This window comes from Apium graveolens, chromosome 10 (assembly GCF_009905375.1).
Source record: "Apium graveolens cultivar Ventura chromosome 10, ASM990537v1, whole genome shotgun sequence".
Taxonomy (NCBI): Eukaryota; Viridiplantae; Streptophyta; class Magnoliopsida; order Apiales; family Apiaceae; genus Apium; species Apium graveolens.
In genome coordinates, this window is record NC_133656.1 from 190,980,564 (window position 1) to 190,995,201 (window position 14,638).

A 14,638-nucleotide genomic window follows, 5' to 3' on the forward strand; every position below is an offset into this window, starting at 1 on the left:
CAGAATTAATAGTTAAAAATGCATTTCTTCCTCGGCTCTTCAATAAATTATAGTTTTCATATGAATTTTTGCCAATAACATGCTGCATAATTATTAGGATGATAGTTACTGTCACTTCCACATATATTGTGACGTTCTTAATTATAAACTACAAATCATATAATTTAAAATTTGATATGGCCACAGAGGAAGGAAAAGGGAAGCTTGTCTGTATAGTGAAGTCGCTCAATAAATCACCAGCAAGTTAAGACATTAGCTAGGACAAACACAATTAAATGTCGCAGATCGAGGCATTGTTAAGTAATCAACTCAAACCTAAGGAGGAGAATCAGGCCTCAATTGTTAGGTAATCAACTCATCTAAAACTTTAAAGTATCGGAGGAATCAGTTCCAAGATCATATTCAACACTCCATTTAATCATTACCAATATAACCAGAAAAAATAACTCGAACTCCAGACTCCTCCCTAAATCGAGGTCTGATAATATGATAACAAATCAACTTATCTGAAACCTTAAGGCATCAGATGAAGGCCTAACAGGTGCTAATACTATTCAACAAGCATGTCCATCTTAGCATAAATACTTTGAGGTAAAAATATCAGAAGACACCAACCAGTATAACATGCCTTTTTCAGCATAAAATCTCTGTCTGCATTTGGTTGCAAGTGCGGGCTTCGCATAGTCGTCTCAGCGAAGTTATGAAATAATTGCAGTTTGTAGCTGCAAAGATGAATTTGCACACATTTAAAATATTCTCAAGCCTGTAGCAAATTCAGACAATAACTCATTATGTAGCAGTTCTGTCCATAACTCATTTTAACCTGTAGCTTTGCATCTAGATGGTCCTCTTTTAAAGCATGATTTTCTACAGGTTTTATTAGTGCACTACTATGGTCTTCATCATACTTACAAATTGTGGACAATTATTTCAAGTTTTACTAGTAGAAGTAGAACTAATAGTTGCATGTATAGATTATGGCTTGAGCAGTATAAACTACAAATTGATCAATTAATCAAAGGCTTAATTAAGCTAGTTACTTTGTTGACTATACTCCTTCTAATACATGTGTTGAGTGTTATATTAGTAAAATGGTTTTGCCTTGTCTCTCTCTTGATCATTCCAAAGCAACTAATAGAATAATAAATCTTTCAGGGATAAGCCATATATCATTCACATAAATTTGGAATACAAACTCTGATAGGATATCAATGGTGTTTAGATGCAGAAGAAATAATTTTGAGGGTTCATCGCACAAATAAAAATAAAATTTAGAAACTTATATTTTGGTTGGTTAAATATAGGAGTATTACATTTACGATAATGCCTATAGTTGCATCTACTAAATAACAGAATATAAAATTTTGGTGTGCTTTTCAAAAAAGTGCAGAACAGTTGTTATAATGTGTTTTTCACAGAGAACGCTAATAATAAAATTGGATATGTTATGTTTCTGTTTAAGTGTTCATCAAACTTCAAACTTGTATCTTTGAAACAATTTAAAAATTGTGTCACGTGTGTAAAGTAGTTAGTCTACATTATTGAACCTTTGAGAGATCCTGTATGGACCAATACTGAGATGCCTATATATGCAAGTACTCATATGCTTTAAGAAGTACAACACCAATATAGCAATCTCACAACTCCAGAAATATTAACCAGCTTATTTTATTTCCTTCATAGTATTATCTACAAGGGAACTTGACTACTTGGAGCGACAACAGAATATGGAGGAAGTAAAGAAAGAAGAATCTTTCAAACTTAATGAAGAGAAATTTGTACATGATTATTCTGTGGATCATAAAGGAAAGCTTCCTCTTCGAGCTGCTACTGGTGTATGGAAAGCGTCGCTGTTTATTATCAGTAAGAATGACCTCTACACTCATATTGCTATCTTTCGTAATATTGTTCTTGCCCTGCATGTTCTACTTGTACTATTCGGATTTCTAATGTGCTAATATAAATATTAAAATTTTAAAGAATCACATAAAAGACATGGATATCCTTCATGAGTTTGCGAAGAAAAGTTGATTTCACAAATGAAATATTAAGTGGCACTGTCATCTTCATTCTAATCAGCCAATTTTACCGATACTGCCCCGCTCCCAAATTACCAAGTACCTTGCTCACACAGTTTAAGCAAGGACACGGGTGCAAGAGTGCGTAGTGCGGGGATACGGGAATTCGACAAATATAAAAATATGGGGATAGGGGTGCGGGGGGCACGGGAAAAATAAAAAAAATCTTATATATTTCATGTTAAACATAATAAATTTTACTAACAAAATCAAAAATTGCATGAAATATGAATCAAATGCGTCATTTATTAATCTAAAACACAAAAATACAAGTAAAATCTTTTATTTTATGCAAAAATGAATATGATAATCGATACTTTTGTAGTAACTAATTGACATGGATACTTAATTTTGCAAATGTAGTTTGCTAGAATACATTTTAACTATAATTTCTAAAATTAAAATTTCATATTAGCATCATGGAAGAATCCGCGTGTCCGATACGGGGATACGTGTGTCCGAGAATCCGACACGGGGACTCGGCAGCGACCCAAGTGTCCTTGCTTCTTACACTCAACCTTATTTCAGTTTATTGTCCATCTCAGATACATGTTAGTTGTTAGATATCATTCTATTACCACATATAGTACAAGTACAAAGTTTGTTTAAATTTTAAGTTTATATAAACAAACTTTGTGATGAATGCGCCTATCACAGCTAGGCCAGATGGAAAAAATCCAACATAATAGCCTGGTAGGTACTACTAGGGCGATCTGTTCTTGTCACATTGACATTGGTGTATGGATCTATGGATCTGATGCCCCCTAAAATCTGAACATTTACTAACTAAACCTTTTGAAAAATTATCCTTTAGTTTGTGATCACTTATTCTGTCTTATGGTATGAATGCCAGATTAACTATCAATTAGTTTTTGAATTTTAGAGATTAAACTTGTGCTTTTTCGTATTTCACAGAACAATGGATTAGTACTATCTATAGAAAAATCTATATTAGAACTAAAAATTCTGATGTACCTTGTAAAAAGCTATATTTTCTCTTCTTTTTCCAGCATGATTTTTGTGCTGCTTAAAGGGATACACATCCTTTAGATGTCTCAACATTGAAACTTCAGCTATGTATATTTATTTATTTTCCTTTTTCAACAGCAATTGAGTTCAGTGAGAGGTTGAGTTACTTTGGGATAGCAACGAGTCTGATCATATACCTAACTAAGGTGATTCATCAGGACCTTAAAACTGCAGCAAAGAGTGTCAACAATTGGGCTGGTGTAACTACTATAATGCCACTGGTGGGAGGATTTATAGCTGATGCCTACATGGGTCGATTCTCCACAGTTCTTCTATCGTCTGTAATTTACCTGCTGGTAAGCACATTTGTTACTAAAAGGGAAAAAGCTATTTTTTACCGAACCACACCATTTCACTATCTTAATGTGTTTATCGTGTTCAAATCGTTGGACATTAGTTTTTCTTTAAATTTATGAATTTATATATGTGCAAATAGAATAGCCTGTCTCTATAAACTAATCTTTCAGAGATGTATATAAAATATGTAAGCATGACGAAAGCTTCATTGGATTAAAGTCGAAACCTTCTTAGTTTCCCCTCAGTCTTTTGAAATGAATCTGACGAGATTTTATATTTTGTTTCATTCAAAATAGGGTTTACTTCTTTTGACAATGTCAAGAGTGATCCCGAGCTGGAAGCCTTGCACCTCTGGCCTTTGCCACAAGCCAAGGAAGGTCCATGAAGTGGTATTCTTCCTTGCTATCTATTTGATATCTATAGGTACTGGAGGGCACAAGCCATCTCTGGAAAGCTTTGGGGCAGACCAATTCGATGATGATCATTCCGAAGAAAGAAGAAAAAAACTGTCTTTTTTTAACTGGTGGAACTGTGGTCTTTGTTCTGGACTAATAATTGCTGTGACTGTAATTGTTTATGCGCAAGACAATGTGGGTTGGGGGGCTGCAGATATCATCCTCACATGTATTATGGCTTCTACTATTGTGATCTTCTGTATGGGAAGGCCGTTTTATCGTTTTAGGATACCGTCAGGAAGCCCCTTAACGCCAATGCTACAAGTCTTTGTTGCGGCTATTACTAAGAGAAAGCTGCCACTTCCTTCCAGTACAGATCAATTGTATGAGGTCCCCAAATCAGCAAAAACTCAAGGAAGGCTTCTATGCCACACAGAGGGTCTTAGGTAAGCAAAATTAGTTTCATAGTTTATCAAGATATCTAACGATCCAAGCATTAAATTTTCTAATTCTTAGGTATTATGGTACTTGCTTTAAATATGGAATGATATCTTAGGATTTCCTATCGAACACTATTGTTTTCTTGAACACAGAGAGTTATATTTTTCTACTGTCTTCAGCTTTCTCGACAAGGCTGCAATTATTGAGGACAAGCAGAGTTCAGTTGACAGACAAGAAAGCCCATGGAAACTTACAACAGTGACCAAAGTTGAGGAAACCAAACTCATTGTCAAGATGATTCCGATCTGGATAACTTCTCTACCATTCGGTATATGTGTAGCACAGACCTCGACATTTTTTATCAAACAAAGCACTACGATGAACCGAAATATCACCCACAGTTTTGTTATCCCGCCAGCCTCAGTCTACAGCCTAACCGCCATTGGAATGATCATTTCAGTCATAATCTATGACAAACTCCTTGTCCCAATATTAAGACGGGCAACAGGAAATGAAAGAGGCATTAGTATCCTCCAAAGAATAGGCACTGGAATGGTATTTACATTTGCAACAATGGTAGTAGCAGCCCTAGTTGAAAGAAAAAGACTAAACCTTTATCATAAGGATCCAATAAAGGGATCACTGTCAATGAGTGTGTTCTGGTTAGCTCCACAGTTTCTTATCATTGGAATGGGAGATGGATTTAGTCTCGTAGGCTTGCAAGAGTACTTCTATGATCAAGTTCCAGATTCCATGAGAAGTTTAGGTATTGGTTTGTACCTCAGTGTTCTCGGGGTTGCAAATTTCCTCAGTAGCTTCCTGATCACAATTGTGGACCAAGTGACGGACAAAGGTGGAAAGAGCTGGTTTGGTAAGGATCTGAACCACAGTCGATTGGATTACTTTTACTGGCTGTTGGCAGCCATCACTGCCTTGAACTTTGGCGTTTATCTGATTGTGGCGCAGAGATACTCATACAAAAATGTTCAAGAAAGGGGCGCTATGGCTATTGCGGATTGTTATGAAGGTGATAGCCACGAGGCAATACCTTAAAAAAATTATAAAGACTAGTACATATGCTTTAAACTAGAGAAGTCAAGGTGTATGTTCAAAAAAAGTTGATAAGATTTCTTATTATTCGCGTATCAATAGAAGATGATATAGTAGTATTGTGCAAGGTAAGTGCGCTATAAGTTGCAGACTGTAACATATTTATGTAATCCAGAAAAATAATAATGCCCATAATAATGCAAAAGCCTCAATGTTGATGTTAGTCTGACTGTGATCATCTCTGAACTCAGAACTGTAAATAAAGTCTTTACACAGCTATGGACTTGTAATTGCTTTGGAATATCACCTTTTTCGTAACACTCAGAGATTTGGGAGGACACAAGACAAAGCATCTTTAAATATAGCTTATGGTTCTTCATCTTTTCATCAACGGCAGTAAAATCGTGGACCGATTACATAACTATCTATCAAGAAATGTACGTGTATAATCATCGACTAAAGCAACGGGCATTAGCGCACTTTGATTTTTTGCTACTCCTGTCAAAAGCAATGCTTTATCCACCTACAAACTCCACTCTCAACTATTTGACCTTTGAGCAATACCTGAAAAAGCTAATCTCTCAATTACATCTTACTGGCTTCATTGTTTCAAATATTTTGCATAAAGTAAGAATTGGACTCATGTGTTCATTACATTTCAGAAGTTTTTTTTTTCTGCAGAAAAAAAAATAATTCAAGCATCATTAAAGGCTAGAAATTTCCTTTATCTGTGTTTTATTCCTACCCCCTTCAATGTTGGTTGTAACCTTTCGCTCAAAAATTTCTGCATTAGCCGCAAGAGTCTGACAGGACTACGAAGGAGCAAATCAATCGTTGAACTTGGTCTTATTTGACGAGGTAAGTCAATAATTTAAAGTACTAGAACACTAGAACTTCGCTCTTTTCTAGTTGTATCTAGTGACAATGGAATTTTCTTCGATAAAAAAGATACTGGCGAAAAAGGTTACTGGCCAAGTGTTGGGACTAGATTTTTCGTTAGAGGTGGGGCTATCCAGTAGCAATAAAAACTTAATGCAGTCTGCAGATCATGGAAACATAGCATGCCATAAGTTCTTACTGCCAGCGAATTGGTGATGCTTTAGTTGCACAAATGGCTTTCGAGCTATCACATTGCAAGTCTTTATCCACCACAAATAAAATTGTATGCGCCTGATTTGCATTAGTCGACAATTTAAGTGTAAATATCTGTGAGGTCTACAGAATCTCGGGGGCTTTTTTGGGGGAATGTCTGATCACTTACTAGTACTAAAAGGAACTTTGGTCTTGGTCTTCAACTTGGAAAAGATAAAGCCTACTCAGAAACAACTTATTGCACACAAATGGCATTACTGGATTTTAGTAGAGGAAAACACTTTATCATCATTTGGCATGTGCTTAAATATGTGACTATCTACTTCTGAGAAACTTTTCCCAGAAAGGATTAATAAGAACCAAGTAAATCCAAATGAAAAGTGAGATTGTAATACTTGGATTGAATCTACTTGCATGAATCCTATGTCAGAGCTATATCTGGATGTCCCTGCTAAATAAATATCAGCTCAGTTCAAAGCTTTCGCTACATCAAATATATTGATCCTCCATACAGCCTACATGGAGCTCATTTTCTGGACAATGTTTAACTTTACGACAATCTTTTTAATTGTGCCTCAGCAATGCAACGTGCAAATTTATTAACTATAGACAATGTCACGTTGACACCGATTACAATCACATTTTACAGCATAATTAATTAAATACGTGGGTTTTCATTATAGGGCTGTAATTTGAGTCGAGTCAAGTTTTTGACTACAGAGTTTGAGTATTAGAACCTTTTTTTTTGTCGGGGAGTCACTGAACTTTAATACTACCAATTATCAAGCATATATATTTTACCAAACGGTACATATGAAGTGTAAAGTAACGTTGTCGTCCATTACTTAAGTGGATCATTAGGGCCAGCTGCTGTCATTGTCTGATTATACTGACACCACTAACGAAATTTAGCAGTAACCCCTGCCCTATGATATCAGTAACCCATTAGAAACTTGCAATTGACTTTAAGCAAGTCTAAATGTTCTGTAGTATGTACATGTAGATAATTCTGCAAAGTGTTAAAGCTTGAGCTGTACTTAGTTATGCGAACATAATTTTGTGAAACGGAATATACCGGTCATGTTTGGTTTAATAATTTTAGTTGATAAGAAGGTACATAACAATAGTCGAGAATCTGAATAGGAACATATGCAAAAGATCCTGAGAGGTTTTAGAGAGGAGAACACTTCATCGAATTTTTAGATTCTGAAAATCATTGTTTTAGATAGTTGATAACAAAACACGTGAAGACGAATCTCTGTATTTACTAGCAATGATCGAAAAAAAGGTTTCCTGATCAAAGCCATCACCTAGTTCCTGATACGATAGAAACTATAAATCTAGCTTAAAAAACAAGGTTGTTACAGCAAAACACAAGACGTACATGATTTTTTTTTCATTAATATAAATAATAGTGATCAATTTGAGACAGAACAATTCTAAGAAAAGAGCATTATCAAATGGTGAAGTACTGAAGTAGTAAGCATACTCAAGTTTGTAAAAGGCGCACTAGATTCCTTCTTTAAATTATTCTTAATCATTATTGTAAATTAAGACTTTTTAGGGCGCGATGGTTGTCCCAGGTTTCGATTCTTGCTCATCCTGAAATTTATTAGAACCCTCACCTGGACTGCCAGTGTCCGAACCTTCAATTGCCCTGGTCCGCTATAGTGTGCAGAATGAGATTCTATCTGGTCCAATATTGAAATGGCTATTTATATGTAAGAACCCTGTGCTATGCATTAAGACTCAAGAGTTACAACACAAAAACTGCAGTCCCCATCACTCCACAACCAAACTCTACAATATTCGCCTTTTTAGTACTTATCTCGAACCTACTTACTCGTCAACTCGCACTGACAACTTAAGATGGATGAGCTAAAGAAAGAATAGTCCCTTGATCTTAACGAAGAGAAATTTGTGCATGACTATTCAGTTGATCATAAAGGAAACGTTCCTCTTCGAGCTTCTACTGGTGCATGGAAAGCGTCCCTGTTCATTATAAGTAAGCATCAGTTTAACATTTCTGCTTCTTTTTATCTATATTGATGTGGATTTGCAAAAAAAAAAAGAATGATAAGGTCACAAATATAAGTATAATCCAAGAAGTAGGAAGTGGCTAGCACTGCCATGTTCATACTAGTCGATTATTGTTGCCAATACCTCGAGTACTTTTTGTTACACTCGTCTTGTTTTCAGTTTGATGTCTACTGCACAAAGAACTTAGACCTCAGCTAGTATCAGGATAAGCTTTGCTACCGCTAGTTGCTAGCTGCTAGGCCCTCCAAATTCTCAAAATGAGACATGATTTTATCGCCATATACAGTTGATTAGACAAAGACAAAGTTTGTTATATAATTTTAATCCATATATGGTTAAAATACCACCTTAACTAAGAATGGGTCTATACTCCCTAGCCTTTAGATTAAGATATACTTTAGATGTGTCAGAATCATAACTGCGGCTGTGGATCTTTTTCTTCCTTTTTTGACAGCAATTGAGTTCAGTGAAAGAATGAGTTATTATGGGATAGCAACGAGTATGATCATATACCTAACCAAGGTGATGCATCAGGACCTGAAAACTGCGGCAAAGAGTGTCAACTATTGGTCAGGTGTGACTACTGTAATGCCACTGGTGGGTGGATTTGTTGCTGATGCCTACATGGGTCGATTCTCCACAGTTCTTGTATCATCTATTGTTTACCTGCTGGTAATCAAAATTATTAAAAATAAACATGAGCTACTTGTTGTAGAGCCACTTTATTGTCATTATCTTAATGTGTTTATCTTGTAAAATTACGGGACGTTATTGTTTTTGTTAAACGTGTGAAGATAGAGATTTAGAACAAGAATAGCTTAAGTTTACCTAATCTTACAGAGGATGCTACTCATTTGTATGCGTAGAGTACACCCTCTATTTCTATGAGTTGGTAGCAAAATAAGAACTTCACTGGATAGATATAAGACTAAGTTCCCTCTTTTAGTATTTTTCAGATGGATACAAGTTAATATTTTTTGGTTCATTTAAATATAAGGTTTGCTTCTCTTGACAATGTCAAGAGTGATTCCGAGCTGGAAGCCCTGTGCCTCCAGCCTTTGCCATAAGCCAAGGAAGGTCCATGAAGTGATCTTCTTTCTTGCAATTTATTTGATCTCTATAGGCACTGGAGGGCACAAGCCAGCGCTTGAAAGCTTTGGAGCGGACCAATTTGATGATGATCACCCCGAAGAAAGAATAAAAAAAATGTCCTTTTTCAACTGGTGGTCCTGTGGCCTTTGTTCTGGAATTTTAACTGCTGCAACTCTTATTGTTTATGTCCAAGACCATTTAGGTTGGGAGACTGCAGATATTATCCTCACATGTATTATGGCCTCTACCATAGTGATCTTCTATATAGGAAGGCCATTCTATCGCTTTAGGATACCATCAGGAAGCCCCTTGACGCCAATGCTACAAGTCTTTGTGGCAGCTATTACCAAGAGAAAACTGTCACTTCCTTCTAACCCCGATCAATTGTATGAAGTCCCTGAATCAGCAAATAATCAAGGAAGGCTTCTTTGCCACACTACGGGTCTTAGGTAGGCAAGGTTAATTTGATATTTCATCAAGGCATGCATCTAATTTTTAGTTGTGTTATTTGGAACTTGTATCAGATACGGATTATTCTGGCTTGTGAAGTTATTTTTTTCTGCTGTCTTTAGATTTCTTGACAAAGCTGCAATCATCGAAGGCGGACAAGGTTCAGTTGATAAACAAAAAAACCCATGGAAACTGACTACAGTTACCAAAGTTGAGGAAACCAAACTCATTTTAAAGACGATTCCAATCTGGCTTACTTCTCTAACATTCGGTATATGCCAAGCACAAGTCTCAACATTCTTTATTAAACAAAGTGCTACAATGAACCGCCACATTACTAACAGGTTTGTCATCCCTCCAGCCTCAGTCTACAGCCTGAACGCTATTGGAGTAATCATTTCAGTCATTATTTATGACAAAGTTCTTGTCCCATTATTAAAACGAGCAACAGGTAACGAAAGAGGCATTAATATCCTACAAAGAATAGGCATTGGGATGACCTTCACATTTGCAACAATGGTAATAGCAGCCTTAGTTGAAAGAAAAAGACTAAATCTTCATCTCAAGGATCCAATAAAGGGATCACAGTCAATGAGTGTGTTCTGGCTAGCTCCACAGTTTCTTATCATTGGTTTCGGAGATGGATTCAGTCTAGTGGGATTGCAAGAATACTTTTATGATCAAGTCCCAGACTCAATGAGAAGTATAGGCATTGGTTTGTACCTCAGTGTTCTTGGAGTTGCACATTTCCTTAGTAGCTTCTTGATCATAATTGTCGACCAAGTGACAGAGAAACGAGGAAAGAGCTGGTTTGGTAAGGACGTGAACAGCAGTCGACTGGACTATTTTTACTGGCTGTTGGCAGTTATCACTGTCTTGAACTTCTTCGCGTATGTGGTCGTGGCACAACGATACTCGTACAAGAATGTTCAGAAAAGAGGCGGTGTGGCAATCGCAGATTGTGATGAAAGTGACAGCAAGCAGGCACATATGCCTAGCCTTGTAAACTTTACAAGTTCTTGCTAGAAAATAGAAAACACATGATTTATGCTTAAGAATCATTGTTCTAATTTCAAAAAAAGTTGTGCAAGTTTAGGCAAATTCTACCAGTACTGCAACTGTATCACATATTGCAGGTTGTAATAGAATAAGGGTTGTAAAGATACCATTGATACCTGATTATCTCAGTGCAAAGTGTGAAACATGCAAGCACAAGTGGCATTCATATACCTCAACCATCTGCTATAGCATTCCCATTTTTCAATTATAATTTATAAATAATCTGAAAATATCCCGTCAAGACAAGTTATGGTTGTTTAAAAAAGTCTTTAGGGTTCGTTTGGTTCTTTGGGTGGTATCGGGTTGGAATCAGGAATCGGGTTAAGCTGGTATGGGTTTGGAACTTGATACTTGATATCACCTGTTTGGTTCAAAATAGGATGAGAATATATCTCGTTGATAAACTAATTGGAATCAAGAATCAAAAGACATTTAATTATTATTTTTTGTTAATTAATTATTTTAATATTAAAATCTAAAATTATACACTATCACTTGACAATCATAATTAGTAAGGCTAAAAATATAATTTTTTTGAAAAACATCTAAGGCTAAAGATATTTTTACAAATATACTATAATTTTTTAAAAAAATTGCAAAAATACTTTTTTATTTAAAAAAATGCTATTTTCCAATTTTTTTACGAAAATACTGTTTAATGCACTTGATTCAATTAGATGCAATTTTCGACGAATTTATGCCACTCCATGTAACCTCAAATATAACCAAAAAAAATTGATTCAACTAATTGTATGTCTGCTTGATTTTGGTTGATTCTATATTTTTGCCAAAAAAATTAGAAGATGGTAAAATTGTAAAAGAAATAAATAAAAAAAAGCTAGTATTTTTGATAATTTTTCTTACTAAAATATGAGTTTATAAATATTTTTACGTAGTATTTAAAAAAATTAAATATACATTCACATTTTATATTTATCAATATTAAAACTAGAGCTAAAAAAAGAATTATATTTTAGTTAAAAAGAAAGACTAGAGAAAATAATGAAAACGATACCCAAAAGTTTGATTTAACTCATACCAAGCTATTCACATGGATTTCTAAACCCCATACCTTATGGGTTTCAGGAATGAATTTGAAAACAAAAAAAATTTAACCAAACACGTGGTATGGGTTTTATTCATTTCAATCCCATACCTCATACCCAGACTTATTGAAACAAACACTCCCTTAATGGGTTGGTGATGATAGTTTACACTCTAATCTTGTAGAGCAATTTTATTAATACTCCGTCCAAAATTAGCCGTCATCTTCACTTTTTACAACTACCTTAAATTGGAAAAATACAATAGTAGGACTAATCATTTTTTTCGATTTCTTCTTCAAAATAAAAGTTTCTTCAAAATAAAAGTTTAAATCCTGATTTTTTGTTGAAAAGGACAAAATTTAAAACTAAGAAATTTCAGTTTTTTGCACCTTATAAGAGTCAAAAACAATAAAATTTCAAAGTTAAAATTAGACAAATCTTGTCACAAAAATAAAATGGGGTCACATAATATTTTGTTCCTTGTTAAGTATGATCCAGAAGTTCTACATGAACGCCTAGCCCAGATTTTAGTGAGCCCACCAGTCGCCGACCTTATGGATATTATGAACTGGGCGCTAGTTGTTTCTTTCCAAAGGTTGAAGCCCAAAACTATATTTTATGGGCCCAAGTATAATTTCATTTTGTTCTTACTCTCATACAAACATCCACCTCATCCAATTACAAAAATCCATAATATATCGGGGAGTCATTTGGATCATGGGATTTCAACCCGGTTAACAGGAATGAGAATGAGGTTCTAATATATTTTTGTATTGAAATCTCATTTTCATTTCCGTTAACCAGGTTATAATCCTATGATCCAAACATCTCCTATATCTCTTAAATTGACCTTTTATTATTTAAAAATTTAATAAGTAATTTTCAAGACAAGAATATTCCTCCAATACGTAAACTTTTTACTTATGGATTTCATACATAAAAAATATTATTATATTAATTCCAAAAAATAAAATTAATTTGACTTGTGCTCACGAGTGAGAACACTATTGGCCAACCTTGTTTGAAAGGAAGATGGACGATTGTCGTGGAAATTAATAGTCATAAAGCAACCTAGTATACTGTTTCTAGACTACGGGTCCCGTGCAGCCCCTTTCTTTTTCATTTCGAGGCAGAGCTGTCTAACGGATAATTCGGATACGAATATACCTATATCCGTATCTGCATCCGCAATTGTCGGATTCGAATACGGATAATATCCGTTTTATTTCGGATACGGATAATATCCGTTTTATTTCGGATACGGATAATATCCGCTTTTTTCGGATACGAATGCAGATATTTTGGACGGATTTCGGATTTTTAAAATTTTTTTTGATGCCTCTACCGTATTTGATGATGATTTTAGAACATTTTTTACGATTAAATACAAATAATATAGTTAGATACATATAAAGTATGTGTATAATTATATAATATTTGTATTATTTAATACATTTGCACACACTATAAATTAAAAAAATAATTTTTAAATTATATATAATTATATATTTATATAATTTAAATATCATATATGTATTTAGTTTCGGATTCGAATACGGATAATATCCGCTTTATTTCGAATACGGATAATATCCGCTTTTTCTTGGATACGGGTGCGGATTGTTCGGACGAATATCGGATTTTTCGAATTTTTTTGACAGCTCTACTTCGAGGTAGAGAAAATAATTATAAATAAAGTCACTTATAATTTACATTATTAAAATTTAATCTGGACTAGAGTCCAAACACAAATCGGTAATTGCACTATTGTAAATGAGTAACGTTAGATAATTTAAATTTTGTATTAAAATAGTCACAAAATGATATAACAGTATAAGGGTTGAAATTTAATTTATGAATGTATGCGGATTCTATATTATTTTGAGAAAAGTTGTTATATATAAAATATTTGAGAGAAAAAAATTTAACAATATTTGGGATCTCTCATTATAAATTCAATTATAAAGTTTACCAGTAAATTATTACCCTTTCCTAATGAAAAATGATATTAACAAAATCACCTAGAAAATTGCAGAAACTCCATAAATCATATTCTCAGCAATTTATACGTTAGAAATGATCGAACCATTTACATCTGTTGTAATATTACATCTCTCAAAATATTATCTCAATATTGAAGTGTTTATTACTCTCTTCTACTCTTCCGTATAACCCACATGTATAGAGTTTATATATGTATATATATATAATGTGAACATATAAGTTGATAGCTTTTAGGACTCCAAGGAGATTGTATATTTTTGTATATTCTTCTGAAGCTAATGCCCCAGCTATTTATCGAGGTTATTCACAACCTCCTTTCCGTCCTTTCAGTAACTGCCTCGCCAACATTAACGTGACCACCTATCCATACACGTACATAGTGCTATCTGTTTGTTTCAACTTAAACCTATTTTCTAGATGTATTTCAAAATAGTCTTGGCTAAGTCAAAACCACAACTAACATCTCCCACTTGGCTACTTAACCAAAATTTCTGAATGTATACATATTTATTTATTTTTTATCAGACTCCCACCTTTTTCGAGATATAACTCAGATATTTTTCAG

At 34.4% G+C, this 14,638-nt stretch overlaps 1 protein-coding gene across 2 annotated transcripts; it reads left to right on the forward strand.

The window, feature by feature from the left end:
* The first annotated feature begins 1,635 nt into the window (after nucleotides 1-1,635).
* Nucleotides 1,636-11,193, forward strand: LOC141692883 (protein NRT1/ PTR FAMILY 5.6-like). 2 transcript variants are annotated; one of them, XM_074497835.1, is made up of 8 exons: nucleotides 1,636-1,863; nucleotides 3,186-3,403; nucleotides 3,701-4,245; nucleotides 4,420-5,170; nucleotides 8,276-8,387; nucleotides 8,877-9,092; nucleotides 9,417-9,963; nucleotides 10,087-11,193. In XM_074497835.1, exons 1-8 carry the CDS (start codon nucleotides 1,728-1,730, stop codon nucleotides 10,988-10,990), a joined length of 3,429 nt encoding a protein of 1,142 aa, XP_074353936.1. In that variant the 5' UTR covers nucleotides 1,636-1,727; the 3' UTR covers nucleotides 10,991-11,193. The 2 variants fall into 2 exon arrangements, with proteins under 2 accessions (XP_074353936.1, XP_074353935.1); XM_074497834.1 differs by lacking the exons at nucleotides 1,636-1,863; nucleotides 3,186-3,403; nucleotides 3,701-4,245; nucleotides 4,420-5,170; nucleotides 8,276-8,387 and having other exon boundaries at nucleotides 8,983-9,094; nucleotides 9,420-9,963.
* The last annotated feature ends 3,445 nt before the right edge of the window (nucleotides 11,194-14,638 follow it).

Coding starts and splice junctions, on each gene's coding strand:
- LOC141692883 (XM_074497835.1), top strand. CDS start 1,728: ATGGAGGAAGTAAAGAAAGAAGAATCTTTCAAACTTAATGAAGAGAAA. Junction 4,246..4,419: donor TGCCACACAGAGGGTCTTAG/GTAAGCAAAATT, acceptor TACTGTCTTCAG/CTTTCTCGACAAGGCTGCAA. Junction 9,093..9,416: donor ATCATCTATTGTTTACCTGC/TGGTAATCAAAA, acceptor TCATTTAAATAT/AAGGTTTGCTTCTCTTGACA.